This window comes from Vigna unguiculata, chromosome 7, assembly GCF_004118075.2.
Source record: "Vigna unguiculata cultivar IT97K-499-35 chromosome 7, ASM411807v1, whole genome shotgun sequence".
Classification (NCBI taxonomy): domain Eukaryota; kingdom Viridiplantae; phylum Streptophyta; class Magnoliopsida; order Fabales; family Fabaceae; genus Vigna; species Vigna unguiculata.
In genome coordinates this window covers 33528401-33548682 of record NC_040285.1, presented here as the reverse complement: position 1 = coordinate 33548682, position 20282 = coordinate 33528401, and the positions used below count along the sequence as shown (strand labels likewise).

The window sequence follows — 20282 nt, the reverse complement described above, 5'->3', positions numbered from 1 at the left end:
TCTTATATTGTGTATTTATCTTATAAATTATGTTTGTGTATTTATCTTGCACTAAAATATTTAAAAATATTTATATCTTTTAGGTACATAATTATATCTTATATAGGAGAAGATACATACACATAATGCTTTAAGATTGATCACACAAAAATTAAATGGTAAAAGGATTGTTTTTCTAGTGGATGATACTTTCATCATTAAAATGTTACGTTCTATTCATTCTTAACTCAATCAAATATCACCATGTAATGAATCATAATTTACATCATTCATTAGAGGAGGAACTTAATATAATATTATCCTTGATCAATTAATAGGAAGTAAATTGTATTGAAATAGCTTGAACTCAACACTTTTCTTTTTTATTTTTTTTACAGCAATTATATCTACAATCATTTTTTTAATGATTTCAAGTTCACTCACTCATTTAAAAGCATGTGTATCTAATTTAAAGCCACTTTTACTACTTAAAAGAAATAATAAAAGTCACAATTCAAATTTCTTATATATTGTAATTATCATTAACATTTATGTTACACTAGTAATGATTTGAATATGTCAAATTGAATTAAAACTATTATTATAAATTATTTCATTACTTAATTATTTAATTTTTGTCGGAAATATTAATTATATTTATATATTTTATTTAATTTTTTGATTAAATTATTAATCATTGACTGAAATTATTCACGCACACAAGTAATATAAGATACGTAATCTATTGTCATGTAAAACAAGTTTGCTCTTGTGCTGCATGTTAGAATTTTGAAAAATATATTTTTTGAATGAGTGACTCATTCAAACAAAAACACAAAAGTGATGCAATTTTAACTTCAAAGTAATAAGAACGTTATAATTTTGAAATCATGCCAACTTGGTATAGCTTATTTTGAAGAAGTTGTGCCGGTTTGATATGTTATTGTTGTGATTTTTTGTTTTATTTTAGTTGAAGTTGTATCAAGTTAATATAACTTAAAGTATATTGTGATATAAACTTAACTTGTACTAATTTAATACTACTTTAGTTTATTATAATTTTTTATTTAATTTTAATTAAAGTCATACTAAACTCACATAACTTCAAAATTACACAATTTTAATAATTTTGAAGCTAAAATGATATTATTTTGATACTTTTTACCGTGGGTTAAAAATTGACAATTATAAGTCGTAATTGGTTATGTATTTATAGTATATAGATATAGTAGTATAAAAATAATTCTCACCTTCATTCCTCTTATATATTATTCATCTCTTATTATTATTCATTGTTGAATTATATTCTATAGCAATCGTTAAATTATTATTTTTTTCATACTTTGTCATTTATATGGAAATATATTTTGCATTTATCTGTATCTCAAAAATTATTTAATATCTTCATAAATTTTATTTTGCATTTTCGTAACTGACAAATAAAGTAGTTTGTTTTAAGTAGAAAAAATAATACAAAAGTGACAAAGATATTCCATTGATATTTACATATTTTGGTACTTATTAATCGTTGATATTAGATTTCATTCAATGAGCAATTAAGAAATATACAAGTGATACTAAACAAGGTAAATTATAAAAAACTAAAAAACACAAAAATTGTGACTTTAAATGCAAACAGGAAAGAAAGTAAAGAAAGAGATATTAAAACTGATTCAGCAAAATCATCCACAATAAGTTTTCCATGCTTACTACAACAAAGTATACATCTATTTAATAAACATTTATAACCACATTTTAAGATTCACATTTTTTTAAATTTTATATTTTTTAAAATAACTTAGTTTATTATATATATAAACTACAAAAAATAAATAATAATTGTCCCTACATAACTCATAATTATAAAATTACAAAATTAAGAAAATTTATTTTATAATTTTAAATTAATTATTAATATAATATATTTTTATTTATATTTATTTATGATTTAATAAAAAAATTGTAATGATACAAACAATTTAAGATTTATAGATTATAGCTGATAATTATTTTGTTAAACTCAATCAATTAAAAAAAATCTAAAATAAAATTATAAAAATATTTATGTTTAATTAATTATAAAATATATTTTTATAAATTTAATTACATTGCTTATATATAATTTTATATGGTTTATTTTTTATTATGGTAAAAAAAAACACGCTTATATTTAAGTATATGTTTTTTAAATAACATCATATTAAATATCATTATTATAAATTTTGATTATATTTTAAAAAGAAAAGTATAAGCTCAATTATATATATATATATATATATATATATATATATATATATATATATATATATATATAACTACTTTTTATGATTATTGGTATGATATATAAGAAATTTTCGATTAGATGAATAATATATATATTTTAAGAGGATTGCAAATTTTTCCAATAACCTGAATATACACAGTTTCATCAAAGCAATAATAGTCAAATTAGTATGTAATCTTCTATAAGATTATTATTATTTATTATTATTATTATTATATATTTTTTATTTTCAAACATAACATTTTAAAAGTTCAAAATAAGCAAAAAGTTGAATTTATTTAAGAAAAATAAGAAGTAAATTGATAACTTGGTCTAAATTTCATGTATGAAGTTATGAAAATATTTCCTTGAGTTTCTGTAACTTTTCCGTCCCTGTGAGTCCAGAGCCACGGCCATATCTTCGCGTCATTATATCTGTATTTGGCCTGCAAGGCTTACCGAAACCCACCAGTGCCGACGCAGATCTTCTATTTACATTGGAAACCGTTAAGCACATTCGCAGTTGGTTTGTTGATCATTAGGTTTCTCTTTTGTCAGCTCAGGTTTCACTCTCACAGATTATTTATCTTTTCTGCAATGATCTTGAGTTCAATTTTTTGATCATGTTAAGTTATTATTTTCGGATGCCAATATAGCCCCACCATTGTTATCATGTTTCATTTTATCCTCTCTAGGTTTTAGGGTTTAGTAAAATCTATTTAATAATTAATTGTTAGTAACAGTTCAAGCTTCTTCTTAGTAGCGGGTCTGGACTTGTGAATTTGCTCGAAAGATTGAGTATATGACCAGTAGGTTAGGTCTCACCCAATTAAAATGAAAAAAAATGAAGAGAAGTAAAAGGAAGGGCCAAAAACTGGATTAAAATCTCTATATTATGCCCAGAGAAATTTGTTATGACATTGTGTTTTTTTAAGTAGATTCATACTTTTGCAATTCGGAAGTTGTGAAACTGTAGGTTTAAACTAAGTTTATAAGGAAAGTATCTATTGGGGTTGCTTGTACGGGTAAAGAGCTATTTCTAACTCATGTCTTTGATGAAGACATGGTGGAAAGTAGCGATCTGTAATTGTTCTCACTTCTTATCTTTCTGAAGTCAATTTTTAACAAATTAGATCATATTTTAGATTTTTTTTGAAAATATAGAAAAAATGAACTTGGTCATCCCATAGTGATCAGTAAATCGAGTACAAAAAGGTGTGGTTGTTTTTCTACATTTCTATTTTGAATGAATTATTATGTTTACTGTTACTAGAAGTTTGGTTTAATTTGCTAGTTGATTGCAGCGTGTATAAAGCTATCCCTAAAAAGTTGTGTATGTTTTCCAATTTCACAGGTTACCAATACAATCTTTGCGTAGATGGTAATTTCTTCTTCTTTATTTTAGGTTTTACGTCACTTCCTTCCCCTATGTCTGACCTTTTATATTTTGATATTATTATTTTATTAAAAAAAAATACTTTTCATGTTAATGTGTGTTTTCAGTCAATTAACAAGGACATTGTTACTTTGAAGGATCCTTTTAGTGAAGAGTTGCCTCAGTACATACATATAAATCAGAATGAGTTTTTCATGCGAAGGTTAGTAGTTCCTTATAATACAGTATTTCCTTTATGGTGTTTTTTTGATCTCTCCCTCCTCATCTTTGTTGATAATTCCAATTCTCTGTGATCATAGTATATTTTGATGGAAACTGCTTCTTATTATGAAATTGAATCCAGACCCCATGTATTGTTGAAGTTGAATCCATACCAGTGGGTTCTTGAACTTGATTGACTACTTATTAATTAATGCTGTCTCGCTATAATTCTATTAACACAAAACATACATCCTGATCGGGTTGTCTTTATGAAGTTGTCATACAAAAATCTATTGAACAATTTAGTTGTGCTGAATTTTGTTTTGGTAGTAATTTAGCCTCTGGTATAATTTCATTCATTTGAACTTGCTATTGTGCTTATTGGTGTTTCTTTTGTTGTCCTTATTCATTGGCCATTTGACATAGTTGGAAGTTTGATAGAGTTTGTTTGGATAATTTTTTTTTCATAAATACTTATATGAGAAGAAAATAAGAAGAAATGAATTACATAAATTTCTCTAAAAGTTAAAATTAGCTTATGCCAAACTAATGTGTACAAGTTCCCTCATTAGTTTCTCCAAAAGCTATTTTTTTAGTTATGTATAAGTTAATTTTAGCTTTTGAAGATATAAAGTATTTCATTTTCCTTTTTATTTTTTTCTCCTATAAGTGGTTGTAAATAAGTTTATCTAAATAGACACTTAGTCTCAATATTAAGTATCATCTCTCTGGCCGTCTCCTGATGACTAGATTTAGTAAGATGGAGCTGTCCATTTCCTTTGAGACAATACCCGTGGAGAACAGGAGAGGGAGCATAATGGATGGGTTACCGGACAAACAAGAGTTAGTAAGATTAAGCAGCCCATCCAAAGAATAGTGGACATCCTTCCTAGTATCCGAATGTGCTGAAAACTTAGTAAGGACAGTAATTTTAAAGATGTAAACCTAGCTAGGAAAATAGTTGTTGTCATTATAATTGGATTACACCTTTTAAAAAAAAAACAAATACTGGTTTACTAACTCATTACATTCCTTACCATCATCTAAACATAGCCTAGGTTATAAAGCCTATCGTATCCTTACTATCAATCCAATCTTAAATGCAAAATCTGATGAATATTTTGTATCGAAATTCTGGTTTAAGCATCAAAAGTTATATTGAGTTGTTTACCTTTCACTTCATTTCATTCCAGGCACAAAAAGCAGAAGGAGGAGGATATTGCTATATGTGAATGCAAATATGATGCTGATGACACTGACAGTGCATGCGGGGATAGCTGCTTGAATGTTTTAACCAGCACAGAATGCACCCCTGGTTATTGCCCTTGTGATATCTTGTGCAAAAATCAGGTGAATTCATGTTTAGCTCTGTATACGGTGATATATATATATATATATATATATATATATATATATATATATATATATATATATATATATTATGAATCTGTTGATCACAAAAATTTAAAGATGCAATTTTTTTGGTTTTACTGTAACTATCCTGCTGGTAGTTAGGGTTGATCATGAGACGTTAATTCCTTTTTATCTCCCAACCTGTTTTTGAGGGAACTTGACCTACTTATTGCTTACTAATATTCTGTTTTTTTTTTTTCCTTTTCATTTTATAAACATCTCAGTGGTGCTCAAGAATGCCGTTGTAGAACGTTTTTGAACCTTTGAATTTATTTTGGACGAGGCCAATATCAATTACTATATTCATGTTCCATATGTCATGGTTACAGAAATTTCAGAAGTGTGAATATGCTAAAACAAAGTTGTTTAAAACTGAAGGCCGTGGATGGGGTCTTTTGGCTGATGAGGATCTTAAGGTAATCATACGATATAATATATTGCAGTGAAATTAGCAAAAGGAAAAGGGAAACTTTCTTATAAAAACCTGATGAATTTCAATGCATTTTATGTTTTATGGGTATGGCTTATCATGTAGTCATTCCTTTAGTTCAGCAGTGCCACACTTCAATTTACATATTTCATACAGGCAGGACAATTTGTCATCGAATACTGTGGAGAAGTTATATCATGGAAGGAAGCCAAACGTAGATCTCAGGCTTATGATGATCAAGGTAAAATGTCAATAAATTCAATGTTTCTGTTTGTCTGGTATTTGACTGTACGTTTTAAAAAAATGTTTGATTTTTGCAGGCCTTAAAGATGCATTTATCATTTGCCTTAATGCATCTGAATCTATTGATGCAACCAGGAAAGGAAGCCTTGCTAGATTTATAAATCATTCCTGGTAATCACTATATACTAAAATATGAAGATTAAGTAAAACGAACCTGCTAGTATGCAAATATAGTAGGCGCTTTTTCTTGTTCTCCTTTGTTTCCCTTGCCCAAGGTTTGATATCAAATGAATACTTTTAAGTTTGCAGTCAACCGAATTGTGAGACGAGAAAATGGAATGTGTTGGGGGAAATAAGAGTCGGAATATTTGCAAAACATGATATTCCTATTGGAACTGAATTAGCTTATGATTATAATTTTGAATGGTTTGGAGGTGCAAAGGTTCGTTGCCTATGTGGTGCACTCAAATGTTCAGGGTTCCTTGGAGCAAAATCTCGTGGTTTTCAGGTAAGCTTTACTTAGGTAGTTTTAACCCCACAAAAATGAAGTGCTTGGATGAATCCTTTTGTATGCTTCGCATGGCGTGATTGTTGTAGTCTTGTAGGATATGAGCTTTTAAGTCCTGCTGATAGCTTGAAAGGTGATGGTTAGATGTTTTTTATTGTAGTGTAGATGATTGAATATAAAACCTAAATAATATGGAAAATGTGTTAATGGAGGCTTTATTAAAGAGAAGAACTCTTCTGTTCAATTTGATTATCAGTTTTGATCCATTGCAGTAAACATGGTAGAATCTTGCCTTAGGTGGTTTGTGCATGTATAGTGATGATCACTAGAGGTCTGAATTAGGAGAGTAGATCACATTGAGGGTAGCCTTAGTGCTTGGGGCAGAGGGAAGCCGAAAAACTATAAAAGTGTTTGGGAGGAATTTAAAGGTCTATAGGTTGCCTATTGAACACTATGTTTTACTTGATCCATGTAACCAACCTGACTTACTGGTAAAGGGTTTGATTGTTGTTGTAGCAGTTTTGATCTAGTGGAATGCATGCGCTGACAACCATTTAATCGGGGGAAGCACTTTTTTTAATAATTGGAAATAGCTAGTTTTATTCATTTCTTTTTCTTTACTTTACTTTTCCTTTCGTTTTCTTTTATTATTATTATTATTATTATTATTATTATTATTATTCATTTTTAATCACTATTTTTTCCTAATGTTGGGAAAACTATGAGCAGGAGGATACTTATCTATGGGAAGATGATGATGATAGGTAATTGTTGATGTGTCCTTTTCTTTGTGATTCATTCTTCTCTAAATAACAGCTTTCATTTTCTCTTTTAGAAATCTGCAGACCACTGTAATAATCAAACATAAAATGAATTAGTATTGAGTACCTATCCCCTGAAACTAATGTCATTGTTTCAAAATTTTCCTTTCTGACTATGGGAAAACAAACTACCATCATCAACCAGGTTACTAGCACATGGAAATCTTGAAAATCCAGTCATGAAATTGTCATATATGCTATTTTTGGAACAAAGTTAAAAGTTATGGCATGATTTGTCATTTTATATATATTTCATTAAACATTATAAATATTTTAGGGGATAAATGTTTTTACTAGTTGATAATATTGGTTATTTTGTGATTAAAAAGACGACGTCACTTATTTTGATAAAATTGAGACGTATTTTTTTTCTCCTTATTGAAATAAACTTTTTCTCCCGATATTTGTTTTTAAAAATAGTTATACATCGACAATGTAAAAATGGAAAACAATTTTACACTTTTTCGGTCACAAACCAAACCAGTGTAAAGGGGCCATTGAACTTTTATTTTATTGTATCAGAGCAGGAAGTGCGAGCATTATAACTTTTCAATAAGCAAAATTTAATTAATTCTAAAATACCTGATTAGTAATTGTAAAATGCCTGATTAAGATTAACAACTCTTTCTCCTGATATTTATTTTATTTATATACAACATATCTACATTGTAACTTTTAAATACACAAAATTTAAAATAATGCTAAATTTGTTTACACCGTTCCTTTGATTCCTTTTTCTCGTGGTGACTTGGTGCATAATATTCTTGTTGATGTTATTGGTTACAGGTACTCTGTTGAGAAAATTCCTGTATATGATTCTGCAGAGGATGAACCAGTGTCAAATGTTAATGGACGAACTGAATCCTCTTTAGATGTGATGCTTAAAGCTGAGCAACTATCTGAGTCCACTGGTTTCAATGTTCAGTCCCTTGATTCAGTTCAGATGAAAGATTTAGATGTCAAAAAGATTAAAACTGAAGTAGCAGATGAGGATATGCACTTGTACTCCCACGATACTGAACAGGCGCTTTCACAAAAGAATGCAATGATATCACGAATCCGAGGTAATGCTGCAGGCAGAAACTATCACATTGGACCTAGGTCCATGTCTACCAAAAGATCAAGGGCATATAATGGCGGAAGGTTTAAAAATCTCGTAGAGAAGAAAATTGATGCCAAGTTTGCTGCTGGCCTCCTAGCATCCAAGGAAGCACAAGAAGAGATTTTACATTGTGAGGTACAATTTTCGTTAGTTTTTGTTGTTGCTGATTGCTGATTGCTGATTGCTGAACATTATAACTTTGGCTCTTAATTTTGTTATTAGTGGGGATTTAATCTCAGGTACGTTCTCTTGCAAAGATAGCTTTAGTATCGTAGTTATGAGATTCGTAATCGGATCTGGAGGATCCTTTGTTTTAAATGACTAGTTCATAATCTAGATTTATCATTTAGAGAAAAGTAAATGTATTTGAACTTAGCTGGAAGCCTCGAAGAGTTGTAAAAGTTGCAGACTTTGAAATTGTAAAAGTTGTTTAATTTGGTGGCAAACTCCAATCCTATCACTCCTTTATATTGTGCAGTTGCAGACCACCCAAATCATATTTGTTACTGATTTTTAATATAGTTCACAGTAATCAAGAATGTCAAGTGAGAAAGTAAAAGTGCATTTGTTTTTTCTTTGAAATAAGCACTTCAATTCTACTAAATGGTAATGAATTCTTCCTTTGAACTCTGCACTCTTGCTTCAAAGAAGTCAAATCCTTTGGTTTCATGTTGGGGAATTCCTTTTCCTCTGGTCCCTCCCCCTTCCAAATCTCTTCATCCTGCAATTACTGATTAATGCACTTCTCTTCTTACCATCAATGCTTAATGCTAATGTAAGAAATTACAAAAGCACATGAATGTCAACATCGAGACCAAAATAATCAAATGGTTGGGCATAGTTTAGATGTGAATTGGAACAGGGGTTTTGTGCATCATAGTAAATGCTTTATTATCACTCAATTATGCTGTTTAGCATACGGTGCCGATTGTTTTTCTTTGTCTAGTTTAGTGTTCATCTCTTATTTAAAGGTATCTCTATGCAGAAAATAAAGGATGATGCTACATCTACTCTTGATTCCTTATACGATGAAATACGGCCTGCTATTGAGGAACACGAGAGGGATAGCCAAGACAGTGTATCCACCACTGTCGCAGAGAAGTGGATACAGGCTTGCTGCCTAAAATTGAAGGCTGAGTTTGATCTCTACTCGTCAATTGTGAAAAATGTTGCTTGCACTGCGCATAGGCCACCTGGACAACCAAAACCTACTGAAGTAGATAATGAAAACGAAATTAAGTTCTTGACAGGTTGAATTTCTCTTTTCATTTTTTCCAATCTGTAATTTTCAACGTCACTGAATATGTGGTCAAATTTGGGGGAACTTCTTTTTAAAATTCATTAAATTGAGAATCCAAGACTCGATGAATAAATCTTTTCAATATTTATTTGTTATTTTTGCCTTTTTTCCCATATATATGGAAATGAAAATACATGGAATAAACTATTGGTTGCATTGGACAAATGTATTATAAACGGTATGTTCGTTGGTCGCCTGTTAATATATATTTTCTCAGCATATACACCGTCCAAATAATTATTTTAGCATGGATGTATCTTCTCATAGAGATCAAATCAATGATAACTTAATCACTTTCCAGACATCGGTGTCTCATTGACTGGATCAAATAGGGCGAATTGTTAATCCATTGGTATCGCATATTCATCGTGGATATTCCTCTTAGTAGCTACAGACACGGAGAGTTAATAAGAAAAAAATATAAAATGATATATATATATATATATATATATATATATATATATATATATATATATTTCTCCTTTTTCTAAAATACCTTGTTTGGATAATCGGTGAGATAGAGAGGGAAGAAAAATGAAATAAAGGTGTTACAAATTGAAATTAACTAAAACGGAATTATAAATTTTCTGCACTGGTGAAAATAAAAAGCAAATGTGAGGTGAAACCAAAGAAATAAAATAAAGTAAGAGTTACAATTTTAGGGGTATATTCAATTGAAATTTCAGAAGATATTTAGATTTCATTTATAGTATTCAATCAAATAAAATTTAAACTTCTGTAAAAATGTATGATATTTCTAGTGAGTCTCTGTAACTGTAAAGTAGTCTCAGTAATTTTGACCCATGTGAAATGGAAGGAGAATGATGTTATTTCGGCCCACTCATGACTTCCCATTTCAACATAATGTCTGGTTACATCTTTTTAAGCGGAAGGATGTTGTTTTTTTTTTCTTTTCTGTTGTTGTTTTCATCACTAGGCCTCTATCACTTGTTTTCTGTAGGTGGACGAGGAACTTCAATATTAATACATGATTTGGGAGGGTGTAAAAATTAGTGTATTTAAATTAAATTCAATTTTGATCATGAAGGAAACAGTTTTTTGTGTCTGAAAATGTATTGTATAGATTTCACTTGGAGTTTGAATGGGTCCAACCCCAATGCAACAATCCAACCAAACCCCATTGGGATAAACATGTCAAATCACAATTTAGCATGAATAGGAAACCAGATTTTTAACTGTCAAGAAAGCTCATGATTTGTTTTGTTAAAAAAAAAAAAAACAGAAAAAAAGAAATGCAAGTAGGAGAAGTAAGTGCAGAAAAAATGTGAGAAGTTCAGTTGACGATTATGGAGGAAGAAACATAATTGGAAACTGTGCAATAATAAGATAGAATAGATAATGAAGCTGAAAAGAAACAAAGCCATTTGATGGGAGAAACCAACTTTATCCAACCTGTCTCCTTCCCTCTCTAAGGTCAACAGAGAGCCACTAATAATGAACCTCTGAAGTCAACAAGAGCGCCAAAACTGATAAAAGAGCCAAAATTCACAGCAGAGGGGAAAAGCAAAAGAAAAATGAGGTTAAAATGGAGTTCATGACTTAAGCAAAACCGTTGACTGGTCTCCCACAACATCTTCCACGAAATCACGATCACAATTCCTTCCCATTTTCCATTCCCTCTCCCTTAATCATTCATATCTCTCTCTCTCTCTCTCTCTCTAAATTCACTCAGTCAATCAATCATTCCACCCCTGCCATGGAGCACACCTTCCAAGCCATAGTCGCTGCCATAGGCAGCTTCTTCGTCGTCACGCTTCTCCTCGCCGGCGTCATCATCCTCTGCCAGCAGTACCACAACTCCTCCAAAGCCCGCACCCGCGCTCGCGCCATTCAGAGATCAACCCGCCCCGCCCCCGCCCGCGATGCCTCTTTCTCTCTAGCCGTTGTCGACGCCAGCTGGTCCTCCGACCCCAACCTCATCAAGATCACGTGGGAGGAGCTCGCCGTCGCCACCGAAAACTTCTCCCCACACCTCATCGTCGGCGACGGCAGCTTCGGCCTCGTCTACAAGGCCCGCCTCTCCACCAACGCCCTCGTCGCAGTCAAGAAGCTCTCCCCTGACGCCTTCCAGGGTTTCCGCGAGTTCCGGGCGGAGATGGAAACCCTAAGCAAGCTCGACCACCCAAACATCGTCAGAATCCTCGGGTACTGGGCCTCCGGCCCAGAACGCTTACTCGTCTACGAGTTCATCGAAAAGGGAAACCTCGACCAGTGGCTCCACGAGCCCGATCTCTCTCGCTCCCCCCTGTCCTGGGAAACTCGAGTCAACATCATCCGCGGCGTGGCCCACGGGCTTTCCTACCTCCACGGGCTCGAGAAGCCCGTCATTCATCGCGACATAAAGGCCAGCAACATCCTGCTGGACTCCAAGTTCCAGGCCCACATCGCTGACTTTGGGCTTGCGCGCAGGATGGATAAAACGCACTCCCACGTTTCCACGCAGTTCGCCGGCACCATGGGGTACATGCCGCCCGAATACATTGAAGGGTCGAATGTGGCGAACACGAAGGTGGATGTGTACAGTTTTGGGATTTTGATGATTGAGACGATGGCGAGTCACCGGCCGAATTTGCCAATGAAATTGGGCCAGAGTGACATTGGGATGGTCCAGTGGGCGAGGAAGATGAGGGAGCAAAATGCGGAGATGGAGATGGTTGATGTGAATATTTCAAGAGAAGGGTTGAGTGAGGAAAGTGTTAAGGAGTATGTGCGCATAGCTTGTGAATGCACCAGTCAATTGCAGAAGGAAAGACCCTCAATGCCAGAAGTTGTTGAATGGTTGGACTCCATGCCTCTCAAACCTCTCTTCTCATCCTAATCATGTAAATGCCTGCTACTTCTTCTTCACTCACCCCATTAAATCTACCTCTACTTGTTTTACTATAACATTATTTACCTTATAATCATCATCTTCTGTTCAACCTTCCAATGTCTTCTTTTTCACCATTATCATTCCTTTTTCTTTTGTGATTATTTTATTTATTATATTGATTTCATTATGTTAAAGAGATCAATCATACTTTTGTGGTTCCAATATGGTGTAGATTTCACCTCAACCAACATTTGAATAATATTGAAGATTTTCGATTTCTCTCAGGCCTGGTTGTATAACTAGATGATCAATCAGGTCAGTAAATAATTTATTAATAGAATCTTCCTTATATAAATGTAATTCAATTGTCACACATGTCATGAAAAGCTCCCCAAGTTATATGTGGGCTTTATAAGAATACATGTACATTCAACCATGCCTCATCTTCACTTTTTACTAATGATAAAAATGACAATTGATAACATCATACTCTTAAGATTTAAGAGTTAAAAAAAACATTATTTACATTTTAACTTTATGTTCATTTTCTTGTATTTGGTGACACTTACAAGTCATGAGTAGAAAAATTAGACGTCATATTACATTCAAAATCATAACTCATTATAACTTTTATGATAATTTTTACATTTGTAAATACAAGAGAACCTTATTCACGCCTACAATTTTTTATATGAAAAAAAAATATTGCATTGTATAAAAAAAACATGATTGTATTATATAAAAAACCTTTCATGTTTGTTACCTTAAGATACATGTATCATAAAATAACATTATACAGTGGTAATTGTATATTCATGGAAATTCGACTTATAAATAATGATTAATTATTGACAAATAAAATCTTTCTTTTGACAAGCATACTGAGTTTATAGAATATTTTTACAAGTATCTTATCTTTATGGATTAGTATAATATTTAAATATATCTATCATCTAATTTTAATTTGCAATCAAAATATTTATAGAAGTATTTTGAAATGTTGTTAGTTTAAAATTAAGTTTAAATGACTAACTAAAAAAAAGTTAAGACTAAACTATAATAATGTTAACAAAGTATTGATTGAACTTCACTTGTCTCATTCTTTTGCACTTATATGATTATTTATATGCTTATTGAATCGCTTAAGTTTCAAAAGTCATCCAAAATCAATTCCTGAGCTTTGGATTTTCTAAAACTTCTATTGTGACAAGTGATTCTTCAAATCATCAAAACAAAATCTTTATATTAAGTTCAAAACCAGTTCAACAAATTAGTTTAAATTTATTTCTGCCATTCAAAGTTATTAGATGATTTTATTTAGCTTAGATTTAGATCATGGTTTCCAACTCGGATCTATACCAAAATTCAAAAAATGTGATAAAGTCACCTTAGCATCACAGGAACAGAGTCAACCCTGTAACATTGAACAGAATGATAGCACATGTATGAATCAAGAATAATATACAGAAGAAGTTGATAGATAATTGAACTATTTTTTAACTGAACTGCACTACTTTTAAATTTAACTAGATTGTTTTTGAACCGAATTACACTAATTTTGAACTGAATATTTCACTGTTTTTGAATCGAATTGCACTGATCTTGAATCAACTACACTATTTTTTAAACCAAACTATACTGTTTTTGAACTAAACTGCATTATTTTTTAACGAAACAATACTATTTTAAAATCAAATCATACTAATTTTGAACCAAATTGTATTATTTTTGAACTAAATTACACTAATTTTAAACCGAACTATACTACTTTTAAACTAAATTATACTATTTTTAAACCAAAGTTTGAAAATGTTTAGGAAACTAATTTTACAACTTTATTAATTTTTTTTCTTTTAAACATGTCTTAATACTCATCTTATTAGTTGCAAACACATTATAAAATGTATGTTTAAGTAAAATACAAGTGATGAATTTAAATATAGAAGAAAATATATATATATATATATATATATATATATATATATATATATATATAAATGTAAGAAGGGCTGAATTATTATTCACAGGGACTTGAATTTAAATAAAGATATATTTTTTTAAAATAGAAATGGAAAAACATATTAACATCCTATCGGTACTTAACAAATACTCTTTAATTTTGTAGAGGAAGTCCATATTTAACAAATACGTCAATAAATTTAATGCTTTCTTTGCAAAAAAACATGTATCCAAATAGGTTCTTTTTCTCGTTAAAGTTTATCATTGTCCAGATTTTTCATTGTCCATATTTTTTGAACCTTGTTTATTAGCTTTCAAACATAAAAATCTAAGTTTTTTTACTGTGACAGTGGGTGCTGATTGAAACAAAAGAAATGGAGACTGTTCTAATATAGAATAGAAAAGGGACACCCGGTTCAGTTCGTACACGAGTTAACTGATATAAGTTTGGTTTGTTGAAACTGAACTGAAAAAAAGTTAAGTTCAGTTTTAATTACAAATAGTTCAGTTTTTTTCAGTATAAAACAATGCAATTAACCATGGATCAGTACAATTCAGTATATTATGCCCACCCCTACGTGTACGAACTGAACTGGGTGTCCCTTTTCTATTCTATATTAGAGCAGTCTCCATTTCTTTTGTTTCAATCAGCACCCACTGTCACAGTAAAAAAACTTAGATTTTTATGTTTGAAAGCTAATAAACAAGGTTCAAAAAATATGGACAATGATAAACTTTAACGAGAAAAAGAACCAATTTGGATACATATTTTTTTGCAAAGAAACCATTAAAGTTATTGATGTATTTGTTAAATATGGACTTCCTTTACAAAATTAAAGAGTATTTGTTAAGCACCGATAGGATGTTAATATGTTTTTCCATTTCTATTTTAAAAATATATATATCTTTATTTAAATTCAAGTCCCTGTGAATAATAATTCAGCCCTTCTTACATTTATATATATATATATATATATATATATATATATATATATATATATATATTTTCTTCTATATTTAAATTCATCACTTGTATTTTACTTAAACATACATTTTATAATGTGTTTGCAACTAATAAGATGAGTATTAAGACATGTTTAAAAGAAAAAAAATTAATAAAGTTGTAAAATTAGTTTCCTAAACATTTTCAAACTTTGGTTTAAAAATAGTATAATTTAGTTTAAAAGTAGTATAGTTCGGTTTAAAATTAGTGTAATTTAGTTCAAAAATAATACAATTTAGTTCAAAATTAGTACGATTCGATTTAAAAATAGTATTGTTTCGTTAAAAAATAATGCAGTTTAGTTCAAAAATAGTATAGTTTGGTTTAAAAAATAGTGTAGTTGATTCAAAATCAGTGCAATTCGATTCAAAAACAGTGAAATATTCAGTTCAAAATTAGTGCAATTCGGTTCAAAAACAGTTTAGTTAAATTCAAAAGTAGTGCAGTTCAGTTAAAAAATAATTCAATCTAATTCGAAAATAGTGCAGTTCATTTCAAACTTAGTGCAGTTCATAAAACAGTTCAGTTTATAACAGTTCATTTTAGTTCATATTATAGTGCAATGCAGTATAGTACAGTTCAGTTTATTAGAAAAAAAAAAACAGTGCAGTTCAGTTCGTCTGAACTGTTTTTCAGTTCAGTGCAGTTCAGGCGAACTATTTTTTAGTTCAGTGCAATTATTGATAATGCAGTACAGTTCGGTATATTTTGCCCAGCCTTAATTAAAAGAAAGGGACGGAAGAAGAAGGTTGTGGATAAAATTTTTTTCTGATAATTTAAAGAAATAAAATTAATTTGATAAATTTTAAAAGGAAGAGCGGAAGAGGTTATATCTTCAATTTCTACGGCTAAAAAAATCAACAACTAACCATTACCGGAAAAAGAAAAAAAAAAGAAATTCCTCCTTGTTATTATTTTTGTTTCCTTTTCTCTTTCATGCAATAAATATTGTAAATTTGTACTTTAACTCTTTATGAGATCGATGATTTTCGCTTTAAGTTACATTTTTGTTCGATGTCATGAGTTAGCTAGATATTTTTAATTAATTGAAACAATTGAAATGTTCTTGTCTTCTTAATTGTTTAGGTTAACTTCTTTAACTTCCTACTTCTCCATTTGTATCTTCGGGATTTAGTTTTAAAATTATATATATATTATAAACTTTGAAATATAATTATAAAGGAAAAAAATTAAGGTGTGGTGAAAGGTAGGAAAAAAAAGACGACGTCACTTATTTTGATAAAATTGAGACTAATAGAAAATATAAGTTATTGTTTGAAGAATAAAATTATATTTATATGTTTGAAAATAAGTTATATAAATTGAAGTAAAAGGTGTGCTTAATATAAATATGTGTCTATCAAGTGGATTATCTTTTCTCAAATAACGATGGACTTTCCATAAACATGACATAAGTATGAGGCGAAAAATTAATATCGAAGGTTGTCGATGTATATGAAATTTAAGGTAAACTTTAGTAGTGATAAAAATATATAAGCACTTCTACTTTTATAAACATAAAAAAATAACAAAAAAAATAATATTATATTCTTTTATCACTTGTTTTCGGTATGAATGAATAATGGAAGGAAATATGTTAGATGTCTAACTTTTTCATGCACACTCTATAAAAAAGAAGAGTGTTGAAAGATATTAAATATATCTTTAATTATCTTTCTCAACAATCTATTTGGATACACATTTTCAAATATTTATTAAAAATAAAAGCTAATAGAAAACTTGTTTATATCATATTTTCCTGAAAAAATTATAGAAAAAGTTATCGAAAAACATTGTTTCTTGAAGGAAATATCGGTAAAAATAAACTAAAATTTTCCATATTTTTAATTTAAAAAACTTCATGCTCTTCCGTTTTTCTTAATTCTTTATTTCATCATACTAGAAGAGTTTAATGATGTACACCATGTTCATATTGATGGGTGAATTATATAGGATAGATAATTTAACCATTTTTCTTAATTTTTTTTAATCTCGTTGAGTCTTTATTTTTTTTTATGACATGGTGAATATTGGCCAAACTTGGTTATTATTAAGGGACCTATGACTTTCTCAAAAGTCTTTAATTTTATATTTTGATATGTAATTTATATATTTTAAAATTATAGTATATTATATATATATATATATTGTATATTATATATTATATATTATATATTATATATTATATATTATATATTATATATTATATATTATATATTATATATTATATATTATATATTATATATTATATATTATATATTATATATTATATATTATATATTATATATTATATATTATATCTTATATCTTATATCTTATATCTTATGTATTTAACTTGTACTATTATTTTTATTTATCAAAATTTCCTCTCTCTTTTATTTACTAGTGTAATAAAAATTCAAGAGAGTAAACAAAACATTATTTATGGCAAAGTTTGGTTGACTCAAATATTATATTTACACTTATTTTTATTTATTTATTTTATATCGGTAGCACTTGTAAGTCATTATCACAAAGACAGGAATCATAATATTTAAATCACAAATCATTATAATTGCATGTTATTTTTTATAATTTGATTTTGAATTATAATTTAGGCCACTTACACACACACACACACGAGAGTCTTCTGCTCCCTCATGGATAATTAATAATTAATTCAAGTATTCCAAAAAAGTGTTCTCCCACTTTTTGGTTCCCTACTTATTTAGTTAACCATACCATTCTTATTTTCTTTATAATCATCACTGCTCAGAGAGAATAAGAAAAGAATAGATAAGAAATTATATATAATTATTTTAATAATTTTTTAAAAACGAAATTATGATAAACTATTAACTAAATAATGAATTATCACTTTACCCATATATTATATATCTACTTTTCTAAATTTCTCCAACATTCTATTTTCCTTTTTTTGTACTTTCTGTATCATCAGTAAATTTTTTTAATTCCGTCAACAGAAACAAATGCATCAAGGCTGAGTCCAATAGACAAAAAGCTTATATTTATTTATTTATTTTAAAAACTTTCAAATTGTATAATTTGAAAATCAAAATAAAATTTTGAAATGTTTTTTTTAACTATTTTTTAATTTAAAATTATGTTTTACTTTCATATTGCATAACTTTTATATATATATATATATATATATATATATATATATATATATATATATATATATATATATAAATTAAAGTCCTTTAAGAATATACAACCCCATATCTAGAGTAGACGAAAAAACTTAAGTTATGGATCAAAGTTTGGCTAAGGTATAAATATATATTTTATAAAAATTATAAATTGTAAACATTATTTTATTATTTATATCTACATTTTCATTTTCCTTTTTATCTTTTTTTTTAAATCCAATTATGTTTTTAAAGACTATGACAAAATTTGTCTCATGGTGTCACTTAAAATGTAGCAGATAGTACTTTTTGTCCAGTTTTTCTTGTACTAAAAGGAGAGATAAATTTGAGAGGTGGACTGGGTTGGGCCGTGGAAAAATGCAATTTGAGGCTGTTTCTTCCTTCACCCATCAAATTTCTTTCTGCACTCCCATCACAAAATATTTATAAATATTCATTATTTAATTGAAAGGGAAAATACAAGTAAACATTGGGAACAAATAATATGATTTTAATATTGATTTTTTAAAACATAATTGAAGGTTGAATGTTTTTGTATTTGACTGAATATTGGTAAATTTGATTGGAAATAGATGTTATAGAAGTAGTTTGAAATGAAGTGATTTAAATTTAAAACGTAATTTTATATTATTTTTTAATCTAATTCATAAAGTAGGCGTAAATCTACTTTTTATTCGTTATAATTCGGTCAATGTACGACTTTATACTAATATATATTATTAAATTGTTAACAACAAAATTTTTATATATTTCATGTGATATATATATATATATATATATATTTATTGTATCGTAGGTGAATAGCTGAGTAACTACAGCAATTTTCTCACAAAACATTATAATATCTCTTAATAGTAGATCATGATGGTTTAGTTTTGAACCATTAAACGACTAAATATGTAATTAAGTTTATATAGAAAATAAAATTACATATTCACATAACGATAAAGATAAAAATGAATTTGATCCCAATAATTATATACTTTTTTTTCTTTTCAATCAAATATACTTTTAAGAACAAACTTGACTTATACAAACAAAACTAAACATATTTTTCATAAAAAAAAACTACATTTTTAGCTTCTAAAATCGGCCTAAAAATTATAAATTAAATTAACAACCAATTTAACCCTAAATTAATCAAACAAATTTATATTTTAAAAGTCATTTCTTAAAAAGAAAAGAAAAAAGACTTAATTACCACCACTCGAATCATACTCTAAAATCTCAGTTTTACTTACCAACACGGCGGGTGCGTATATTTTAATGTTTTATTTTAGCAACTATATTTTTTTTGTGTACTGTAATTTAAGATCTAAATCCATAATTGAATGTCTTATTTTGTAATTCACTTTTGAAGTAGTTTTTCAGAGACAAAATTTATCTTTTACTGAATTTAATTTTATAGAGGAATTTTAAATAAATATTAAGCAAATGAATTGGCTTATAAAGTAAAATAATAGTATAAAAAACTTTTGTAAAAAGTTGTTGTTTATATTTTTTATACAAAGGCAATGTTTTTTAATTAAAAAGTTGACTGTATATTCTGAAAGTGTATACAAATTATTGAATACCGATATAGAGAGTAAAAACCTGAACATTTCAAAAAAAATGATTCACCATTAATAGATACTTTCTACTAGTCGTCTCCATTATTTGTTCCGTACGTGTGATTTTAT

General features: G+C 28.9%; 2 protein-coding genes across 5 annotated transcripts; both read left to right on the top strand.

The window, feature by feature from the left end:
- Window positions 1-2583: 2583 nt before the first annotated feature.
- Window positions 2584-9751, top strand: LOC114192281 (histone-lysine N-methyltransferase ASHH1). Of its 4 annotated transcripts, none has more exons than XM_028081957.1 (11): window positions 2584-2805; window positions 3597-3623; window positions 3776-3840; window positions 5033-5189; window positions 5582-5668; window positions 5839-5923; window positions 6003-6096; window positions 6235-6433; window positions 7163-7197; window positions 8041-8491; window positions 9342-9751. In XM_028081957.1, the coding sequence occupies exons 2-11, from the start codon at window positions 3621-3623 to the stop codon at window positions 9609-9611; spliced, it is 1446 nt and encodes a 481-aa protein (XP_027937758.1). In that variant the 5' UTR covers window positions 2584-2805; window positions 3597-3620; the 3' UTR covers window positions 9612-9751. The 4 variants fall into 4 exon arrangements, with proteins under 4 accessions (XP_027937758.1, XP_027937757.1, XP_027937760.1 ...); XM_028081956.1 differs by having other exon boundaries at window positions 3746-3840; XM_028081959.1 differs by having other exon boundaries at window positions 3746-3840; window positions 5477-5668.
- A 1331-nt stretch (window positions 9752-11082) lies between these two features.
- Window positions 11083-12980, top strand: LOC114189539 (phytosulfokine receptor 2). The gene is made up of 2 exons (XM_028078127.1): window positions 11083-12499; window positions 12722-12980. Exon 1 carries the CDS (start codon window positions 11374-11376, stop codon window positions 12493-12495), a length of 1122 nt encoding a protein of 373 aa, XP_027933928.1. The 5' UTR covers window positions 11083-11373; the 3' UTR covers window positions 12496-12499; window positions 12722-12980.
- The last annotated feature ends 7302 nt before the right edge of the window (window positions 12981-20282 follow it).

What these genes read in the sequence shown, in the direction of transcription:
- LOC114192281 (XM_028081956.1), top strand. An exon ending in ATATCTTGTGCAAAAATCAG is followed by an intron (nt 5,190 to 5,581) that starts GTGAATTCATGT and finishes TCATGGTTACAG; the next exon opens with AAATTTCAGAAGTGTGAATA. An exon ending in TGGCTGATGAGGATCTTAAG is followed by an intron (nt 5,669 to 5,838) that starts GTAATCATACGA and finishes TATTTCATACAG; the next exon opens with GCAGGACAATTTGTCATCGA.
- LOC114189539 (XM_028078127.1), top strand. Translation starts at nt 11,374, where the DNA reads ATGGAGCACACCTTCCAAGCCATAGTCGCTGCCATAGGCAGCTTCTTC.